General features: G+C 34.1%; 2 protein-coding genes and 1 long non-coding RNA gene across 7 annotated transcripts; 2 read left to right on the top strand and 1 right to left on the bottom strand.

Moving 5' to 3' along the window:
- The first annotated feature begins 9,347 nt into the window (after positions 1–9,347).
- Positions 9,348–12,211, top strand: LOC121237814 (mediator of RNA polymerase II transcription subunit 10b-like). Of its 5 annotated transcripts, none has more exons than XM_041134701.1 (6): positions 9,348–9,405; positions 10,480–10,719; positions 10,811–10,891; positions 10,997–11,099; positions 11,224–11,313; positions 11,856–12,211. In XM_041134701.1, exons 2-6 carry the CDS (start codon positions 10,493–10,495, stop codon positions 11,925–11,927), a joined length of 573 nt encoding a protein of 190 aa, XP_040990635.1. In that variant the 5' UTR covers positions 9,348–9,405; positions 10,480–10,492; the 3' UTR covers positions 11,928–12,211. The 5 variants fall into 5 exon arrangements, with proteins under 5 accessions (XP_040990635.1, XP_040990633.1, XP_040990634.1 ...); XM_041134699.1 differs by having other exon boundaries at positions 10,461–10,719; XM_041134700.1 differs by having other exon boundaries at positions 9,358–9,405; positions 10,471–10,719.
- Positions 12,212–12,907: 696 nt separating this feature from the next.
- Positions 12,908–14,072, bottom strand: LOC121237813 (homeobox-leucine zipper protein ATHB-12-like). The gene is made up of 2 exons (XM_041134698.1): positions 13,514–14,072; positions 12,908–13,439 (listed from the first exon to the last, which is right to left on the bottom strand). The coding sequence occupies exons 1-2, from the start codon at positions 13,826–13,828 to the stop codon at positions 13,074–13,076; spliced, it is 681 nt and encodes a 226-aa protein (XP_040990632.1). The 5' UTR covers positions 13,829–14,072; the 3' UTR covers positions 12,908–13,073.
- Positions 14,073–20,517: 6,445 nt separating this feature from the next.
- LOC121237832 lies at positions 20,518–23,306 on the top strand. The gene is made up of 2 exons (XR_005934994.1): positions 20,518–22,645; positions 22,730–23,306. It is a non-coding gene; the product is annotated as an uncharacterized LOC121237832 (long non-coding RNA).
- The last annotated feature ends 81 nt before the right edge of the window (positions 23,307–23,387 follow it).

The raw sequence follows: 23,387 nt of genomic DNA, 5'->3' as shown, positions 1-23,387 counted from the left end.
CGCATGGATTTCTGGCAGATTGTAGCCGTCAGGTAGTATGGCCATAGCGCGAGGGAGTGAGATCCCACGCGGGCCCCGCCTGTCTGCTTTCCTTCCAAGTATGTGAAACGGTCTTTTCCTTTTTTTTTTTTTTTTTTTTTTGCCCCAAGACCAAGGCTCCTGGGGGATTAGATCTTCGAATTTGTGGAGAGGCTGACGTTTCAGAATAGCCTTGTCTTAAATCATGTGGCCTTTTGTGTTTAGGGCATAATTGTCATAGCATAATCATAGGACAACATAAAACGCCATAGGATAGTCCAAAATTGAGGATGATGCCCATCCAAGTTGGGTCCCCATTGGTTATCTCTTGTAATTAAGGTGGGTCTCTTTGGAATCGCTTGACTAGTACCAGTCCTATACGTTCATGATCATGTCATGGATATCGGTTATCATGTCACATTCTTATGCCATTTGACACGTATGCATGATTATTTACAGAATTACTCTTTTATTTTCCTGTCAGGACAATCTTTCATATGTATTAATCAAACACACAACACGCACAATCTGAAATAAAGTTCGATCTCATCACTAAAAAAGAATAACAAAAATTATATGATCGAATGTCATATATGTTGAGATAAAAGGTGTAATGCCTTTTAGATGAACATACGTGAATAAAAAGATCTGTTAGTAAACCTTTTGATTTAATAACGTATTTATTCACTGAGATGTAAATAGCATTATATAAACATGGATATTTGATCATATCCACTGATCAAGTTGGAAGCGATCATGAATAAGCATTCGCGTGTTTATGGATAGTATATGTGTGTGTGTGTGTGTATCCAAAAGTATTCATCGTGTACATGAAAATCATGGATTAATAAGGTACTAAAAGTAAGTTGATTGAGTAAGTGAAGAATAAGTTGGCTGTATTCCTCTTATATATATGAAAGATCACAAAGATATCCTTGTTTACAGTAATCAGGAAAGGATAATCAACAAAGTAGAATAAACTAAAATGTGGTAACAAGTGGATTCATATCACCAAAGATTGGTGGATTCCTCCTAGACTTTGTTGGGACATGATCATGAAAAGGGAGAGTGAAAGATTTGAGTAGTTAAAGGAGAAAGAGATCAAGGGATATGGACATGATCTAGCAAAGGTTAGTGCGTAGAAGGAGGATAAGTATTCCTCCCTAGAAAAGCTTTGCATTAAGTCATTAAGATTGTGTTTTGATAAAAGAATTTGAATTTGAATTTGTATTTGTATTTGAATTATGATTTCAAATCGATGTCATGATCTCGGGTCTCTTTTTTTATTATTATTTAATTTGAAATTTAGTCCAAATAATCTCAATTTAATTACATATGATCCAAACATAGAACTTGTGATTTTAAAGACTTAAATCCATATACCTTTGTATCAACTAAGTTCTTGAGTTTGAAATCAATGGACTCAAACCGATGAAACCTGCCATAGGGTAAACCACTGTGTCTTAGGCCCCCGACTGATTCTATCATAGAGGCCAACGATAGACGTCCCATAACTCTCCCTGAACACAATTTACAACTTTCATCATACAATCCAAGTAATTTTCTCCAAATATAGCTACCCAAACACATCATAGAGTTTCTATTTAATTAAAGATAAACTTTATGTATATAATGTTCTCGCGCATGTTTCAATTAATTAGTTAAAGCCGGGTTCACATTGCATATATCACTGATCCAACATCTTGCCCTAATTCATTGATCCTTATCCAGTCAAACCGATGCTTTAATTTGTGCATGTTGGCAGCTGAAGTCATCGTCCGTACTTGTTATTTATTTGATCAGTTCGTGCTGCAAATGATTCTACTTGAAGACCTTAATTCCCGGACTAGCCTGATCTAATACTCCATCAATTATAATGTCTTTATGATCCATTTTTTAAATGATTCAAGGCACAAATCTGATTTTAAAATATAATTAGCACTTGGTCGCTTTTAATCATTCCCAGCTTATAATTATGCTGCAACAATGTTAGTCGTTCAAATAGCTCCTTAATTGCTACATGATGACTCAAATTACGACAGATCTGTGAGTACTTCGTATCTCATGATGACCAGCCGAAATGGCCACAAATTTTCATTCTTTTTACACTAACTAGGAAGAACTATGAAGGCTTATAATTTCCCATTTCCCAAGAGATTAGGCGTAAGAAAACTAATAGTTCGGGTTCTTTCCAAACTCGGGGAATAACGTACGAATTGTTCAAGAGTTGCATCAGATCGATCACTGTGTGATCAAGACCCCTCATCGATCCGTCCATGCAGAAAAGGCCTCAAAGTTGTTATGTCTATTCCGACATATATTATATATAGAATGGTGCCCGTAAAACATTTAGTTGATTAGATTCTCCTACTCTATCTTCAATCACCTGAAATTGATACAACATATATGTCGAGATCCCTCGAGAATATATGAAGCGGTACGATCTTGATATGGTAAACTTTACATGATCTGACATGATTAGACTTTGACTGCCCACCAAAAAGCCCAATATAATTAAGAATTGAAGGGCAAGCCATTCTCATCGATCGACAACCAACAAAATAACGAACGATCGATGGTAACGTCTCCTGCCCATGCATATATAATTTTGACATTAGATCAGTATATATTCTTCCGAGAGCTAGCTGCTAGCTAGCGCCCTCCTGGTGGTGGCTGACACCATGTTGATTCGGATGGCCGGCCTACACACGTACGCCCCCCAATTTTCTCGTTGTGTATTAATTAAGCCCACCAAATTAAGCTTTCACAAAGCATGCATGCATGCATATATGGGTCGAACCTTTCCATAAGGGGCCGAAGGTTGATACGAGTCGACTCAACATCAAAAAGAAAATAAAGCTGCAACAACACTTACGTACGTTTGTAATTTCTTTTGAGGTATATAGCACTGACGAATCCCGAAAGCAAATCTGTCATGAAACTGACAAAGATCTAATTTACTAAAATAAGAGCTAGTGCCACCAGAGAATGATCAATCAAACATATGTTTTTTTAATTTGATTATTGGTTTTGTGGGTTGAGCAACATGATTTCTATAAGCCTTAATTTCTCCGGCTTGGCACAACATAATATTCCAAGAGATAATACACAATTGTTTATTACATGATTAGGAAAAAAACAGTAGGCTAAGCTAGCTAGTAGCTAGCTGGCTACCTACCCACAATAATATTCCGATGGTGCATGTTTTAAAAACTACTAAAATCCACGTCCACAAACATACATAGAATCTAATATCTATACAGTACCAATTAGTGTTTGATCAAAGAGATCATGTACTCATGACGCCATTCAAAAGTACTGGAACATGATGGAATATTTCTTTTAAGCTTCGATCGGATTCTTTCTTTCTTGACGTTTCATGGCGACCTTGCAATTTAATTTGCAGAAATCCCTTAGTACTGTGCGTCATCTTTCAGCAACCATAAAACAGTGCACAAATTGATAATTATATTCATCAATATGTGTGTGTGTGTGTGTGTGTGTTTATATCACATGAAATTCAGAAAATTTCTGGTTTAACTGATAATAATTTATACGATCATATTAGTATCGTGTTGTTTCAATATTATTGCTGGTCGTCCTCGAAGTATATATCTTGGATGCGCGTGGGTCTAATATTTCATCATCTGCTTGCTGATTGATGGATTGTGCGTTGCCCAATTTGATGCTCGCCCCTCTTTGATATTTCACAATTAAATAATGTCATGCGACTCTAAAAACTAGTAACCTTGATTAATTAGCTGTCAATTGGCGTGAAAGTATATACTTTTTAATTAATTAGTTTAGAAAGGAGCACTACTTTTTGAATGAATCAATCTGATGGAGTAGTGGGCGGGTCGGTTGCCTATCATGATAGAGTTAAAAAGGGACGAGGAAAACTATGTCATTTGAAAAGGAAAATTCTATATATTATACTATCATCCCACTTTCATCTCAGTAAGTATGATGTGACACATTTATCACCATTAAATGATTATTTATTACATGCTTCTTTATTATCTAATGATGATGAATGCGCCACATACCACTTAGTATAATCAAAATAAGATGAAAGTGTAGTGTATAACGTTACTAATTTAAAAAATATTAATAGGAAATGAACTTCTCTTTCTTTCATGACTCTGGCCTTCACCCACTTTCTCGGCCTTCTCCTTTATTGCATGAAAGCTACTTTCTTTTAAATGATTTTTCTTTTGAAAATTCTATTTACAATTCAGTGTAGATTGATAACATACCGAACAAAGTATTTACCTAGCAAAATTTGATTTGGATTTTTTTTTTTAAATTTAAATCTTACAAATTAAATATTATCATTTAAGTGATGTAGATTGTGCGGTTTACAGTTTCCAAATAGAATACTATTTTTTTCTGGTCTTGTTGAAGATCACTAACCAATCGTGCATTTTGGATGTCTACCATATATACAACACGCTCCCATGCATGCAGAATTATGCTCTCCAACCGTCAATCGATATATAAATATATAAATATAAATATATATATATATATATATATATATATATGTTGTACTTCATTTATTCATTATGTCCTGAACATCAAATTACTCACATGCCGCACCCAGCTTGCATTAATTAATCCCTAATCTCCATGCAATCTACAAATCAATGTGATTTGTAATATTCTTAATTGTTGCATTTGCGATGAAACGTACATTAGGGACTGAAACATTTATTCTCATGTTTTTATAACCTTGTTGTACCATTTTATTATTAATATACGCTTAAAAAAAGGATAAACCTTATGATATAACAATATTATAATAGATGAATCCAGATATTTATATTGTTTTTTACTTGATGTTGCTTATAGAATAAATGGTTCAAAGAGAAAAAGAATCGTCATCAGAACTGTTTGGAATGATTTTCCTTTTTCCTCTTTTGCCATCTTGATGATTGAGATACGATATGTTGGAAAAATGGGTATTTTCGCACTTTGACAGTACTGTCGATCGCACGCCACATGCACGGTGTAAATTCAATCGGGAACCTTGATTAAGTTGTTAATTGGTCATGTGAAAGTACTATATATGTTTAACTTAATTTACGGGGGAGCACTATCTTTTTGAATAATTGTAAGTCTGATGAATTAATTACATCGATCAAATTGATGAGGATTTATATGCTTGTTATTACTTTTTTCTCCAAAAGATCTGATTCGGAAAAAGATTGTTTCAGTGATTTAATTATGTTGAGTTTGAAAGGTTAAAGTTTCCCACCATATGCATGAAATGTTAACATCTATCTCCTCTCCAGTGTCATTTTCTTCATAATTCGACATATTAAATTGTTGGTGACAAAACAACTTGCTTATGGCATATCAGTAGTACTCCTCCCTGTTGCCGGAGCACTAGAAATTCGAGATTTTTTTTTTTTTAACTAAATTCATGAAAATGATAATTAATGAAGTTGGTTTTTGATGGTGATCGAATCGCTCAAGGCTAGCTTTTAATATATATGAAACTCTTATCGTGAGACATTATCCATTAATTTTTGAATTAATTATTTTGAAAAAAAATTTAGAATTTTGATTTGATAATAATTGATATATAATTGTATATTCATATTATATATAATTAATGTGATGAGAGTGAGATGAAAATATAATATAAGGAAGGATCAATTTATACGAGTATTAATGTTATACACCACACCATCATCTCATTTTTATCTCACTATGTAAGATGTGGCATATTTATCATCATTGGATGATAAATAATCATCTAACAAAGAATCATCCAATGGTAATAAATGTGTCACATCTTGTATAATGAGATGAAAATAAGTCGATAGTAGTGTGGTGTATAGAATTTTCTAATTTATAATTCACTGTAAAGTCATCTTTGACCTATCATGGTCAAGGGCAGAAATAATAAACATATTTATATATCCACGAATTGAATGCTATCCAGAGGATTGATTTTACCTTTGTGGGAAACTGGAATGACTCCTTTGACGAATGAGGAAGGATATCATTAAGCCCTAAGGGATGCTAGTGCCATGAAAAATGCATTGGCCTATCTAGTTTATTATCTTAATATTTCCTTTCTTTTTTCAAAATGGATAATCATTATTTGGTCAATATTGGATGCCAGTAAAAAAATTTCCATTAGGGTGAAAACATATACGATCTAGAAAAATGGCGACAACTCAACTACCATTGTTAGACCCTAAAGGACCTTAAAAAAATCGTATCGTGTGTACGGCATGCATGCATACATGACATGTTGATCTTGATCCAACACTTAATTATTCATTACATCCTTTTCAAAATGATCGATCTTGATTTTTCCCAAGGAAGTTGCATGCGCACGAAGAAATTAATTAATTAAGCATTTACATTTTAAGGGAAATTCTTATAGTTTTCAACCTTTCATCAATTTGGGAAGCATATATTCCATTCTAAGAATTAAATTCGTGCGCATTTCTAACTTTTGCTTTTGGGGTTGCCTTTTTCCGATCAAAACGCATAAGATCTTGATAATGATTTTTGGGAAAGTAGGATTGATTTATAATGGTACTTGTAATCCAAAATCCTTATGTTTCTTGCATGATAAATAAATCAATCTAGAATATTATGAAAGAAATGAAGCTTTGTCGTGCATTGTCCAATCTGATATGTATAGCACGGTAATATGATCAAGAACTTTATCTACTGTGTTTGATTTGCATGGTCTTATCATACACTTGGAATAAATGTTCTCAAATATTCTTCGAAAATATTCAATTCTAAGACAAGTTATTGGTTAAAAAAATGGGTTTATTTTTATTTTTATTATTATTATTTTTCTGTTTGTTTAATTAGGGTTCCAGTAATTAGCCATTGGGATAAAAGCAGAAGATAGAGTAGAAATGGAGAGAGTGCGGTTTATACTGATTGCGAAATCAATTCTAAAGACAAAGCAGATCATCAGAAAAGATTAGAATATGCTTCAGCTTTTAAATGATTAGGAATAACACTATACGATCCTCCATGCGTGAGTGAATATATATATATATATATATATATATATATATATATATATTACATTCAATTGAAATAAAATCAACAAAAGCCAATAATTTAAGAATATTAAGAAATAGGTCATGGTCTTGATATTGACATCTTCCATTGTTATTTTAGAGAGAGAGAGAGAGAGAGAAAGAGAAGCTTCACTGAAGGAACGCATGCAGTAGTACACTGATGATGATCATCTATTCATTCTTTTTTTTTTTCTCAGCAAGTAAAGTATTTATAGATAAAGTAACGGATACAAGATACAAGTTTAGTGGGGTGGGAGTCCCCTACAGTCTTTCCAAAGCCAACAAACATTTCAATACAAAAGTAAAAAAACAAAAAGGGTGATCGGAGCCAAAAGATCGACTCTCACTCAATTCCTACAAGGGGAGACTGCTTGGTAACGGTTTTTAAATAGTCTGATGAACAGATTATAAAACTGCAGCTAGAAGCCGTAGTAAAAGGAGTGTGCTGCAACGTGTTGGTCTGGACTGGCTGGAAGGAACTGTCATATCCACTTTCACTCGATCCTTAGTTAGAGAAAGCGGGAACATAGTGTAACAATAGAAAACTGTGATGAGTCGCCAGTTAGGGGGCATTAATGGAGGTGGCGACGCGTGCAGGCCATGAACCACAACTGGAGTGAAGAGAACAGTCGGATCAGAAACTGCCGTGCGTGGTGGCAGAGTGCTCTCCAAGGAGTGGCGCCGCATGAGGCGAATGCATTGCACCGATGGGCGGATTTCTTCCGCTAGTTTGACAATCGACACCTGGAGAAGCTGAAGAAGGGCGCGTGTCCACCCTAGGTCGCCGAAAAGCAGCAGATCGTCAAAGTTAAACAGTGCTACAGGAAAACTAAAAGAAAAAAAAATAGATAAACGGAATAAAGGCCATGGCCGGTGAGGATGGGAGGTGGGTGGAGCCGAAGCATCAACCCTCCTCCCCCTGTGAACAAAAAATCTTTTTGGGAGAGACGATGGAGAGAACGACTGAGAGAGAAACGTTGGAGAGAGAGTTAGGCGGGCGTCCTTTGATGATGTATTCATTCATTCATCTTCTTTGTGTGTTTTTTGTATTTAATGGTACTGTATGTTGGTCCCCATCCAAATAAAATGATGAAATTTTGTTGCTGGAGGAAACAGCTGGCTCTCTCCAAAAGGGAAGGAGATCATTTTATTTTGATAAAAATAAAAAAAAATAAAATAAACTGCATGTAAAGTTGAACAGTGCTTTTATCATTTTGTACTAGACACTGCAAGTTGATTAGGTGATCTCCATTTCCTAATATATGTACGAACAAAACCAGCTTAATCACAAGTTGGATAAAGCTTTGAGAATTGAAAAAGATATCAGCCCCATGATGTTACTCATGTTGCTAATATATATATATATATATATATATATATATATATATATATATATTATAGAAAGAGCACATGGTCTAGCATGTAGTTGAATGTATTTCTTATCAGGGCAACAGCCTGGCTAGTGCTGGTTGGTGATCAGTATAGTTTGAGCCTCTCTCTTTGTGTTTTCTTTCTAAGTAAGTACCTGTAAGTTCAAGTGCTTAAATAGGAACAGTACACTACAGATCAAGTAGTAGTATATATAAAAGTAGAAGAACGATATTGCAGAAAAGACAATTTGGGCTATTTTCACCCCTGTTTATTGATACACTCAACTCACCACTGATGTGAAAGCCTTTTATATCGTCCATAGTATAAATGAATATTGGTATTTTGACTTCTTTTCGAACCATAATAAATACTTTTAAATAAACTCAAACCTAAATATGGAACTGATGACAATATAATTGGCTACAGTGCCCCCATTATGTACTCCTTCCCTCTCTACATATGCATTACAGAACATATGGGGCTGTCTTTTGTGGTAAAACAACATCCTTGATCGTGTCATTGTGATTCGGTAATGTCACTGTTTTTGAGAAGGACATGATGTTCTTTTGGGCCCAGATGAATGCCCAGTAAAATTTCGAACATTTGGGATGAAGCTAATTCGGTTAATCTGTAAATAGTAATAAAAAAAATAATGATATAATATTAAATAATAATAAAAAATAGATAAAAAAATAAAAAAAATAATAAATAGTTATATATCTCAATACCTAAATTAGGCAACGTGTCAAATTCTGTGAATCCAATCTTTGGGTCGGTGGATGTGCATTATATTGGGCCTGGATTTGTAACCGGTCTTGAAACTGGAATAATTTGTAGAACCTCAAATTAAAGTTTTGACATCCGAATATGTTTTAGTGGTTTAACAACTCGGCCCAGTTTAGCCCAGTTTACCCTAAGTAGAACAGGTGCAAGTCTCCACGGATTTGGGTCTGTGGTAATTTTCAGTCATTCTCTCATTTTTCCAAATTTTTCTTTGCAATTGAAGGATTTGACCCGGTTGACTTTCTAAGGAAGTGATAGTTTTGGGGTTCTTTATGTTTCGTTTTGGGTGTGTGGAAAAGATTTTGGGGACCCAATTTCGAAGGTCACTTGTTAAGTATTGTTAATAGGTTAACCTCAATTCTGTTGATTGAATTCTGGGCGTGTCAGATGGATGTATTCGGAATATTAGGTGGGATTTTATCCTCTAATCTTCTAGGGTCTTTGGTGATCAAAACATGATTATGGGAAGTTTACTTGTGGTTTCCTGAAATTGACAATTTTCTTCTTGTCATACACCCTAAGACTGTTTCATTTCGTTAAGTGCCCCTAATTGATGCTTGCAACCATTTTAGTTTCAGATTCTTCATCCTGGGCGTAACAACAAGATCATTAATTCATGAGGCTAAAATCAAACCACAAAAGCGGTATATGGTATGCTAGGATTGTTTTCTTTGTTTAAACTAAACCTAAGCTAAGTTTAGTGGTTTTCATAGGATTAAGAAAGGGGTCGAGATTGGGGTTTTATTCTCAAGGTGTGAAAATAGGGAGGAAGTAAGGTGCTCTGTGTGACTTGGATGTGGATTGGAAATGTCGGAGTGCGCTTAGTATCCTTTCAGTTACCTTCCTTTTAAATCTGGTCTATTAAATAGATACCATCACTTTTGACTTGTTTAGGTATTATTGTTAATTTTGGATACGCTTTATGTGACATCACTAGAGGCTTTGAAGGACAGTTTTGCTTTCGAATTAACCTTCTGGTGGATTTTTCATGAAATCTTATTTGTACAATATGAATTGACTTTTGGAATTCCCATGCATGCACGAATTTGCATTATTTTGGTAATGCTTTTTTGGGGGCAACTCTGCAAATCTTGGTTTATTGGAGCTACTGTTTACTTATTTATTTTTCAATCTGAAACGCTACTCTGTGACATGCTTTATAATCTATCTCAGTGCATATTATATTGATGCCTTTGTGACAAATTGCAATTTCCCCTTATTCTGTAGCCTTGAATAGTATTTTCAGGTCAAACGCAACAATGGATTCATCACAGAGTGCAGCAACAGCAGGGACTGGTGGTGGAGGTAATGGGATGACGACCTCTCAGTCCAGTGCCATGGTGGCAACAACTGTTGTGGACGATCCAAAGAAGAACTTGAACCAGGTCACCAACTCTATCCAGAAAGTTTTGGGCCTCCTTCACCAGCTCTACCTAACTGTATCTTCCTTCAATGCTGCCTCTCAGCTTCCTCTTCTTCAATGCCTGTACCGCTCTACTAGCCTATTTATCACAATCTATTCTTTTGTTCGTTACTTGCTTTTCCAAGAACTTGATTTCTGTAGGTCGATTTTGCAGCAATTCTCTTGTTTTGGAGCTTGACAACATGGTTAAATTAGCTGAGAAGTGCAACATTCAGGTTCCTATGGAGGTTCTTAAGTGAGTCTGTTGCAATGATTGCTTCTTCAAAACAAATCCTTCTTTATGACTTGTTTCATGCTTTTCCATGTTTTCTGATTGCTGGTACTGTACTTTTGCTGTTAGTTTGATTGATGATGGGAAAAATCCAGATGAATTCACAAGGGATGTCATAAACAGCTGTATTGCCAAAAATCAGATCACCAAAGGCAAAACTGATGCCTTCAAGGTCACCTTAATATACTCTTATGTAGCGTATTGACTATTCATATAGTTATGTATTTCCATTTAATTGCTCCAAGTAAGTTTGAGATTTATTATTGAGTTTAGGGCTTGGTAATTTTTTTTTTCAGGGTTTACACAGACATCTTTTGGAAGAACTTGAGCAAGCATTTCCTGATGAAGTTGAATCTTACCGAGAAATACGCGCGGCCTCTGCTGCTGTAAGTTATATTGCATTGGCCTTCTAGTTTCTTAGAATGGTCTTTTATATTCAATTCATTTTTATTTTTTCCTATCCCCCTCCTCCCAATTCCCTTTGTACCATATTTTGTCAATCTTCTGTGGTTATTATCTCCTGTTGTTGCAAAGAATGTGGAGCACGTCTTCCTTAAATATACTGGACGTTCATCTCATATACTTCTGTTTTTGAGTTACTCATGAGGGATGGGTATTTATCGGTAGGAATAACTTCTGTTGTTGATGATTTTAATAAGACCCTAGCTAGGGCAACTCACAAGTCACTTATAAGCAGAATAGAAATGCTATGTGCATAATATCGAATGGAGATTGTCAACTGAATGCGTGGCATGAGAAATTAGGACACCTTAATTTTGAGTTAGAAATTTATTCAAGTTATTAGCTGGCTTATTAAAGGCATAGAACTTAAAGTAGATAGAGCTGGAACCTATCTGGTCAAAAATAGGTTATTGCGCTGTTATTTTGTTTCTGCAATCCTAAGCGTTTAAGCTTTTATCTGATGCAGGAATTGAAACACCTTGCACAAGCACAAACCACCTTGCCAAATGGAGATGTGAAGATTAAGTCCGAGCTTTAGGTGCCCATTTCAGTATTATCCCTTGTCAATGGTTTTCATCTCGTAGCTTGTCTGTGATCACATGGTTGTTGATAAAAGCCTAATGGATACCTTGATCCAAAGCAGTAGATCAAGGATCATAAATTTGGGAATGTGAAACTTCAACTTTCCTCCTTGACTGTAGCATGCATACTGTTTTTTTTTTTTTTTCCCCTTTTGGAGTAGTCATGTACCATACATGTTGTTAACTAATGTATTGTGAAAAAGGAAAAAAAGTTATGTAAAGAACATGTACTTGCATTTTATATGTTTCTGTCTCTCTTCTTTTTATAATTGGGAAATACAACATCTTTATTAGTCATGTGACATGAATGCATGCGTTAACTTGTATTACCCTTCTGATTTTTTTATGTTGAGTTATGTTGCCAATTCCCACCATGTTGAGTGAATAGTTTCAATCGAAGAGAGGATTGTGGGATACATGAGGGATGATGCATGTTGTCCGAGATTTTTAGTTGGTGTTACCGATTTTATTAGAAACAACAAATTCAGTGGCCATAGCACGTAGTAGTAATTGTTAATCCTTGGTGCATTACGTGGGAATCCTAATTTAGGGGTGTAATTAGACGGCCGTAGTAGAAGAAACATTTCCAAAGGAGAGCCCATAAATAAGACTGTTCTGTATGGCATTTCTGAATCCATCGGAACAGCTTCATCTAATCGAAAGAAATTTCATTAGGGGAGAGATCTGAATCTACTTTCCCTTACTAAAAATTATGAAGTTTATTACGGCTTTAACCCAACTTAATTATCAGTAAAGAGTCGCCTTCTCCCACATGTTTGATAGAGTTGGATTTTTACTCCAGTTTTTTGAATTTATGTTTGTTTCAACATTCAATGCTAGTCATTCCTGTGCATTCACAGCTCGTGCATGGAAGCACACATCTGCCATCTGCCATTATCCCGTTTCTTCCTATTTCTACAATTTCTTTCGAGTTCCCTTGGCATAAAAACAATACCTTTTTTTATTATTCTGTTTCAAAACAATATTAGACTGAAATACACTATCTGGACGTAAGGTCGAGTAGCAACAATTACAGTACTGAGAACTATTAAGATCCTGGACTTGGTGATTATTATGATGATCATATTTCTGTGTGGAGCGCTTCATGTTAATTGTAATGGGTGTGCAATTGATGAAGACCATAACTCCCACCACAGTGAATTCCCACTTGAATCGTCTGGAAAACAATTGCACCAATCATCTGATGACGTTTGGGAACCATGATCTATTATTGGTTGTGCTGTCTTTAGAATCCCAGTTTCTTCCTCAGAGCACTGGGCATGCCCGCTGTTAGTATCCCCAGCCCCAGGAAGCATGTTTGTTTTCTGGTCGTAACCTTCTGGTAGAATGCTCATGCTGGGTTTATGTTTTGCTTCAAATATAGGATCTCCTTTCTCTGATTCGCCAGCACTGCTACTTCCTTTTTCGTTCCCATACTGCTTACCCAGCAGGTTTTTCAGTTTCTGTAACTGTTGAAAATCACAAAAACAAACTTAGCTGAACTTCTTTCTCAATATCTTTAGTCTACTAGGGTAAATGGTACCTGAATCAGGAGTTGATGATTCTCTCTTTTTAGGGACTCAAAATTGGAAGCCAGATTGTCATAACTTGCTTTTAACATGCAGTATTCTCGCTCAATCTGCCTAGTTTTCAATCTAGCTCTCCGATTCTGGAACCATATAGCAACCTGGCGAGGCCGCAGTCCAAGCTCGTTGGCCAGCTGCTGTTTTACTTGAGCCTCTGGTCTCGACTCTGCTTCGAACATAACTTCCAGCGACTTGGTTTGTTCTTCATTGAACCTTCGCATGTTCTTTTTCTTCCTCGAACATACGAGATTGTGCAGTTCAGATTCTGCCATGAAAATTAAAAAGAACTCTCTCTACCACTGCTGATGATGCTCACACTCTTTGGCTCTTTTCCAACGTTCACTGCTTATAATGAAGTCATGAGGATTCGTGTCTTTTGAGGGAGTGTGAAATGAAGGAAGAGTTCTAAGACTTATAGCAGGGAAAGGCGTGTGAGAATCTGTGGGCCTGTGGCTAGGAGAAATATCCCTTGTACTCGCTGAAAGAGGAGCAGCCGTTCAGTACTTGCTCCTTCATTCGTACCCTTGTAGAGTAAAAGGGGTCATGATATCCTTGACCGCTTTTTCATTTTCATCCCAACAATTCAATGTATATGTAAATCTTTGAAAAAAAAAATGATTTTGATTGGTCGAGTCAGACAAAATATGATCAAAATAAAAATAATTATAAGTAATTTCATAAGAACAATGCTTTAGTGATCATACAAAAATAAATTCACATATCATTTGTAAAATAGATATAAATTAAAAAAATGAATATAATATAACGTAGTAAACCATACCAGTCTAAAGATTTACTTTTGTGACCGTAGTACTTCTCATTTTAAAATCCAACTCTACCGTATCGTAAAAATGATAATCACGTACATATATATAATGGTATTACATCTTGTAATAATATTAAAGTATTATCTCTTTGCAGTTAATTATAACAACCTAATATTATTAGGGTTAAGAACAAGGAAACTATCATAACCCCTAATCATTGTCCCATGTTGGAAATATGAAGAATAGAATTAGCGAGTACATTGTATTTACATAAGCAAAGATAGATAGGTATCATGTCAATGCAAATACCGGTTTGGAAGGAAAAAAAAATCTTTGCCCTCTTTTGCTCTAGCAAGGTTTCATTGCCACGTTGCTCTTAAAGTGTCACTTTCTGAAATATGGCTTTGAGACAAAGTCTCCTGACCAATACAATTGCACCACCAGGCTTGTGGTCCACCCATGAGTCCATCACACGTGGTTTTATCTTTAAAAACTTTTGTTCTCTCTGCCATAACGTGGCATCAATGTACCACGAGTTTATTTGGAAACGTGCGCTAAAAAGATACTCCCTTCCACAAATATTTTAAAAAAATAAAAAGAAAAATGCCCTGAGATATTCCAAAATTATAGTGATAGGATTACTATTTTTTATTATCTATTTATTATTTATAGTATATTTATTTTTTTATTATTTTATTTTTAGTATTTTTTTAACATCCTTAAAAAAAATTAAAAAATATATATATAAATAATAGTAATTGAGTAGTAATTGAGGATATTAATCTTATTATTTTCCGTCCCAAAAGCAAAAGCTCTAAAAAGAATAAATTATATATATATATATATATATTCATTGGGCTTAAGGGCTCGGCTCAAATGAAGCCAATAGAGCCCTCTTTTAGCTTCGGGCCTCCCCAACAAAAGTTGCTGACGTGCTGCTTAATCAGGTCCACTCCCAATTGTAATTTGGGCCTTGATCGTAAGTACATTAAGAAGCACATTTGGGCCTCATTGAAAAAGCCCAGAGTTTATGATCTGTTTTCCTCAAGCCTGGTTCGATCGATGACTCATATGTATGTGTATGTGTATATATATATATATATATATATATATATATATATATATATATATATATATATATTAGTATTGATATAGCCACAAAGAGATTATGCAAAAGTAATCTCACAAATTAATATGATTTCATGTAATCCGTTATATTTACTTTACAATAAAAGTACTATCTGACAAAACATATCATACCGCATTAGTTTGTGAAATTATTTTTGTATAATCCATTTGTGACTAATATATTTTCCTATATAAATATATAAACTAATCATTGGACTGGCTGTTTTACTAGTTACACAACGAAATATGCATGACTGGTTGTTAGATTTAATTAAAATATTATTAATATAGTTATATTTTATAATATTCATGATATTTCCAGTAAAATACAGTCCCCCACATGACCTGCTCCTCACGATTTTCCACTATTCATATTTAAATACTTGAAACGAAACTCCATGTGTCGTTTTATGCATATTTGAGTTCGTGGTTTGGTTTCCAAAGATTAGAGTAGTTAAAAAACACACACACACACACCAAAACTAGCAGCTTTGGTTCTGTTTTAATTTCTACATTTGTCTGGTTTGCAAAGAATCTTTGTCAATTTTCTCAATCAAGATTCATGGCCTATACTTATACATACAAAAGCTGGCTCCTAACCTTTTTCACTTTTCAACCACTCTTGCACGTTCCTTTCCTAAAGCTGGTAATTTGCATGAGAAAGAGGGCGGGATCTTTGGTTGATATTGAAGACTTTTCACTATTTTTAAAGGAATTAAAGTATATTTACATCTTTTAGGCTTTTGCATCACAATTACTTGCTGTCTGTCACAAACGATCATTCACGAATTATCTTTTTATTATTGGATCAAAGGAGCATTGATTTGTACAAATCTTAAATACATAAACATGGATCGAGCATACTCTTTTTAAAAAAAGGAAATCCCACCACAAAAAGGTGTAAAAAAACTTATTTTATCTTATGAAATTTAATTTGATCATCACATGAGACGTGGCATTACTCTGATCAAAATAAGGCCGAAGCTCGATAAAATACCATTTCATAAAATTTTCTGATTTAAAAACTTTTTAGAATTTGAAATGCATGTGGACTCAATCAGTTGTATTTAAACTGAAATTTTCTTACTAAAAGAATTACAAGCAATAATCCTAAACTGATCATGCATAAAATATATACATCATGAACTCTTGCATGCATGGGTTCACGGATCAACAGTAGAAATGGAGCTCTGACATGCAGATAAATTGTTCATGGCATGATATACATATTTTTCAAAAGGAATCATTAATTGTTTACTAAAGAATTCCAAAATTTTAAGAAAAAGAGGAGACAATGCCGTCAAGTTTATGGTGGGAGTTGGGAAAGAACGAGAATCTTTTGGTGTCTTGATATGGGGTTAGCTAGGTGCTTAGGTCAATGACCAAGAAATTAGGGCGCTTGCTTTGAAAAGTGATATCAATCAGAAATGCTTTAATTTCCTGTTTTAATTTCACAACTTTTGGGTCATCAAAGGGGTGACTTGAGGTCAATGGGAGCACATCGGATTCAACAGTCATTTTTGTTTGTTTGCAATATGGTTCCAATCTCTCCATTTGATACTGTCGTCTAGAATATAAAGTTCATTGGCATTCGTGTATATATATCCAACTCACATTAAAACTTGACTGATCATTTGAGATCAATACATCAGATTCTCTTCAATTTTATGTGGACAAAATCATAAATAACTATAATGAGATAGATATAATATATATGTGGATCTCATAATATTTAACATTCGATCCCATAAATAGAAAATTGTGAATTTATCGTTTATTCCATTTTATTTTTATGGGTTTGTTTAAATTTTCTTTTAAACACATAATATATTATATATGGGTCTATCTCAATCATTAAAAAAAAAAAAAAAAAAAGCTTTTACAACGAGCATGGCACCATTGAATTGGTGGTTGGCAATAGATTTGACCATTATATCTTTCCTAGTTCTATCTTTTACTCTTTTTAACAAAGTGATCACATAAAATAGGGGAATAAATTAACAAGCAAACATACTAGCACATCTTTTTTGGCATTTGTAGTACCACGAAAAATAGGTCAACTTGTTTTATGCCTTTTTTTTTTTTTTTTTTTTTCTTTTATGGTAAAAGCTTTTCTCGACAAACTAGCGCTCGTGTATGGCTTAGTCATGAAATTAAGATCTCGTATTTTCCATGTAGTCCGTCGGTCAAACCAACGATTCTCTTCTCCAAATAATAGAGAGATTAAGATCTCAGTACTTTTTTTAAAAAAAATATATGAGACTTGCACATCTTGTAATTATATATAACATTATTCTTTATTTAAACTTATAATTAATCTACATAACTGCTATTCATTTAAAAAGCAACACAGTAGACAAAAAAAGAAAAAAAAAATCGTATATGCATCATTACTCAAATCTCTTATAGCCGACTGATAATATCCTCCTCGTCTTATTATTATTAAAAAAATATTTTAGCCACAAATTGTTTTCAAATTGAACTTATCTTTTATTCATTAAAAACCAAGGAGAACATGATTACAAATTGATCTTGTCAGACATTACAACATTGGCTCAATATATTTCCTTTTAGTTTTAATTGATATAGCTACTTTTATGTGTAGCATTTAGTAGTCCTCCAACATTGGCTCAAAATATTTTCTCCGAATTGGCTTAGAATCCCACAGAATTTAATTCCTGAACTGTACAGTCTCCTTTCTGTATAAGAAATTCTGCAAATTAAGTACCTAACATGGGAAAGTAAAGAATTAATTAGAGAATAAATAAAACAGTAATAAATTTATGCTATTGGTGGCCATAATTAAAGTCGATAATGGAATAAAAATACATATAGATCGATGATCAGGAAGATGTTAAGAATTGAATTGGGTTTGGGTTTTTTAAGTACTGGAGAGCAACAGAACATAGATCAGTAATATAAATATATAAGCTGAGTCGCTGACGACTCTGCTCTTCTATGTCTGTCATGTGTCTGTCGTCGTCATCTCGAACCCCCCGCGACCCTAATAAAATAAGCGAAACTGCACTGAACGAGCCACGAGGATTCCTTTTTTTTTTTTTTCACGTAAATTATTTATAACTTTACCCAATTTTACAGTACCCATAAAAACGTAAAAGTTAGGCTTTTGTACCATGCAGGCTTTAGGCATATTACGAAGAAAATAACAGGCATCACAGAGAGAGAGAGAGAGAGAGAGAGAGAGAGAGAGAGAGGTAAATCCGTAAATTTCCTGTAATAATACATTAATGTCCGTAATAAATTGTCTTAATCAGTATATCTTACTCATCTTTGGTACTCGACACGTTTTGAGCCTCATCGACACCATCATCACGTCTGCTATGGTTATTTAGGATAAAACATACTGCATAAATGATAAGGGTTTTTGGAATTGTTGAGATATATATGGGTTATTCTGGATAAAACATACTGCTAAAATTATAGGTAATGGTGTGATTAGGTCATGAATTATTGATGATCTGGCGCTCTCGACATGGCTTTTACATGAACGTACGTGTAGAGATTGAAAAAAAAAAAAAAAAAAAACTAGTCATGCGCGTGAGAGAAAGATAAAGAGGAGCTGAATTTCATATATAGTATATGGCAGAAACGACTAGATAGATCATGAATGATAGAAGTGACTGAGACAGACTAAAGAAAAATAGAGGGAGAAATGTGGTCGTAAATAATAGAAAATATAATATAATAAAAATTGAAGACGGAGAAGAGAGAGGAACGGAAAGATGTTGATATATTTTAGCTATTTTTAATTATAATGGAATGCAAGTTATAGATTTTTATTTATAAAAAAATTGCATTGAGATAAAATAAGTTAAATGTTTTACTAGTTATCAAAATCAAATCAAAGTGAATTGATAATTTGATATTATCTTCAATATCTATACATATATATTTTGATCGTCAATGAGATGAAGAAATTGATGTTAGCTAAAACATCAAATCTAAGTTGTGACCAATAATAGGTTGATAATGGGCCAAAGGCAACAAAGAACTAAGTTGAAAGATTGAGTCAACAATGAACTACATATGACATTGGTCAGCTATAGGATCAAACTTAAAAAGTTAAAAATGGGTCTGAGATTTCAAACAGTACTCAAACCAAAATCCAATAAAATAGGCTCACAACTAATAAAAATAATGGAGGGTAAAGCTACAGGAAGAAAATATAATATAATACAAATTGAAGATGGAGAAGAGAGAACAAAAGAGAGATTTTTTTAGGGTTATATCTTTGTTATTTTTTTTTTATTATAATTGAATATATAGATCCCTATATATAATTACAGAGATGAGATGAAATAACGCAAATATTTTAATTATTTTGAAAATCAAATCAAGATAATATCATATTATAGTGATTTGATAATTATAAAAATTAAATCAAGATAATATTATTTCAAATTCTCGAGGAGATATAATCTCCAAGAAGTAAGTATGTTACTTTAAGGAAAACCCCAATTAAATCTTTTTTTGCATTAATTTTTTTTAATTATAATGTGACGGTTAAAATGATTGATAAATTAAAAAATTAATACAAGTTCCACCCACCTAGATGGATAATATTGTAAACTTTTTGGAAAGTTAAAAGGTGTACTATTTTAGATCCCATGAATCTGTTTGAATAATGAATATGATGCGATATTTATTATCTTTAATTATTATTTTTTATTGATATATTTTAGGTAATTTTATAGATAATTATTTAGTAGAAAGTCAGTTAAAATATGACCCCATGTAATAAAAGATATAACTTTTATGATAAATGATATATATATATATATATATATATATATATTAAGAAAATACTTTAACTATAAATAGATTACATAAAAATAAACTTATAAACTGATGTGGCTTAATATAGTACATCAGATTGTAAAATTATTTTTATTATAAAATAAATATAACGAATTCCATAAAACTATATTAGTTTATAATTATAAACCCTTTTATGTATGTAAGTTCTCTATATAATATATCTGCCAATAGTTAAAAATTACAAATTATAAAAGAGAATTAGTGAAATTTCTAGTGGAAGGTTGCAAAATGTGCTTACCGTACTTTAATTACTACGTTTGTCCTTTTCACCTCTCGTCTCTTCTTCTGGCCTTTTATCTCTCTCTTCCTTCTTAAGTTCTCACTCACCCATCTCATTCCATCGTGATCAGACCGACCCATCTCTTCCGCTTCCAGTATCTCTCAGCTCTATCTCTCTCCATACTCTAGCCTGAGAGTTTCTTAGAATATCTGGGTCTGTGAAATAGAGGGGAAGGAAGAACACGGTAAAGGAAGCGTTTTGTTTTGAGGGGAATGTTGTCTGGCTCGAGGCCACCAACTAGATCTATGATATTATCTCAATTTCACCAATATTCCAAATTAGATCTTTGGTATCTCCAGTTGACAGAGATGCTCATATCATTGATCATGAGTTTATGACGTCGGACCAGGCTTCATTCCCCCCAATTATTGCTTCCATTCAATCTGATCACAATCTCCTTTAATTTGTTCTTCATTTTTTTGTCTTGATCTACTGGTGAGCATTCTTGCCTCTTTTTCATGTGATTTTCTCCCATGTATTGGTATATTCTTATCAGCTTTTGGGACTTTTTAATCTTTTTAATTATATAGACATGATATATTACTATGGCTTTTTTGTAATTAGAGAAATTATGGTCGTTGGGCAAGAGCAGATTGGAGTAATGATGATGGATTTTGACTGCTTTTTTCCACCCTTTTTACTGACTGAAGAAGAGTGAACGGATCATCATTACTCTTTATTTTTTTTCTCTAAATTTCATGGATCGGGCAGGCTTGTGTTTTTCCCTGTCAGTCTTTCTAACTCTCAGGTTCATCATTGGGCTGGTTCTTTCATGATGGCTTCGCAAGAATCTTCTCTGTCCGTTTCTGCCCTTTCCCTGATCTACTTCGTAATTGGCTTCTTCTCGAACTTCCATTCCTAGCCTCAACACCAAAACGGTACTTTAGCTTAGGGTTTTCCTCCGATGGATTCGTACTGCAGAGTTCATGCCGAGAGAAGTCCAGATCTCCTTTACTGTGTTTATTTGCAAGTTTTTTCTCAAATGGACTTTCAAATATAATGGTTATAATAATAGTCGATATCAATATGCATGCTTGTAAAACTGGATGTATTATGATCATGGTTTTCGAAATATCATTCTGTGGGTATATCTGGTTTCATCTTTTGTATGCAAGTTATACTGAGATGGGTGGATTGTTGGCTTTTCTTTTGTTTGGACCTCTGAGTCCGGTCACTTGATGCTTTTTTCATTGATGAAGAGACGGCAAAAGCACTCGGTTTCTTTGGAGGTATGCTTAGGTTATTATCTCCATTGATCAAACTCAATGTTTTTCGCAAGTTTCGATCCAAAGATGTTATTAGCTTTTATAATGCGTGTGTTTGACACCACATGATCCATTGCTTCAAGAAAGGTGGAAGAATAATTTCTTAAGGCTGACAGATGTGCGAGTAGGTTGTGTTCGAGAAGCAACCCACTTGTTATTTGCAAGAGCACTCTATTATTTGCACTACTTCTTTCATCTAGGATGTTTTATCAGATTTTAGAGCGATGGGAACACGAATGGTGACATGTAGTAATATTTACACAAAATAGAGAAGAAAAGGAAAAAGAATGATGTGATAGATTGGATGTCTGATTTTGCTTGGACCTTCTAGTCTTGTCCTATATATGTGGCTATGTGTGAGCAAGTTACAGTTCAGAACAGTAACTTCTTTCTTTGTTTTTTCTTCTTAGAAATGAAACCCCAAATTCTGCAATCAGTGAGAGGAGGAAGATATGTTCTAAAAACTAGATGTTGTGAACGGGTAGCTACTAGCTAGCTGTTCATCATGTTCTTCCACCAAGAAGACAGCAAAATCTGGTTTTCTGAATGCCTTGTATATATTCTGCAATCCTTCTTTTGCGTAGTATTCTGAATACAAGTCTTACTATATCAAGTCCATCATTTATGCTTCCTAGACTGTATTGGGATTTCAAGTTTGAAGTATTTATGGTCAATTTCGAGAATTATTTGTTCAAATTTCAACGAGATCGGACACGGGACAGGAGGCCGGAAAGGTGGGATGTAATGTCATGACAAACATTACATCTTCGACGTCTCTTCGCAACAGTAATATTTCTCTCCAAAACTGAGGTGCTGATCATAAAGAGTAAACTGGGTTACATGAAGAAGTTTTTTCTTACGGTTTTCATGATGGATTTACTCTTTCTTGTACAGAAGGAAATATAAAAAAGGAAAAAGAAGATCATGAAGTGATTTGAAAGATGAAGGAGAGAAGCTTCACCGAATTAGAAGACAACGTCCGTGATGGGTCTCTACTCTCCTAATTAGTGCTTTGTGGCGTTGGGTGGAGTGTTGAGCATCATTCGGTCATCAATTTCTGAAGCTGAGTGCCTATGAAAACACTCAATGCCTTTAATGACCTGACTCCTTTTCCCTTCTGAATCATTTACCATAATGCAGTTGGGTCAACATCAGCAGTTACAACATGGATTCCCCCATTGTTTAGTATTTCAATTACTTGTTAGGAATCTAGTACAGAAAAAAGATGTCAGCTTAGTGTTACTCCTCCCAACACATGATGTCCTGTCTCCTTAACTCGTCTAGAAAAGCTGCTCAAAAATTAAATAAAGCCAAGTATTATTATTATTATTATCGTAAGTTTATTTAAGAGCTATCCAATTAGATGTCATGCATTTCATTAGCCAACTTCTGTATACGGTATATATCTTGTTGAATGGAACTGTAAAGACGCTCGATCTTGTGAAAATTGGATATTAGGAATGCATTCTTGTTGACCTGTCGTGCTATAAAACCTATTGATTGGCTTAAAAACATACAAGGTTGTTTTGTTTCATCATGTTGGTGAGTGTGT

Source organism: Juglans microcarpa x Juglans regia, chromosome 6S (assembly GCF_004785595.1).
Source record: "Juglans microcarpa x Juglans regia isolate MS1-56 chromosome 6S, Jm3101_v1.0, whole genome shotgun sequence".
Taxonomy (NCBI): Eukaryota; Viridiplantae; Streptophyta; class Magnoliopsida; order Fagales; family Juglandaceae; genus Juglans; species Juglans microcarpa x Juglans regia.
This window is presented reverse-complemented; position numbering and strand designations above follow the sequence as displayed.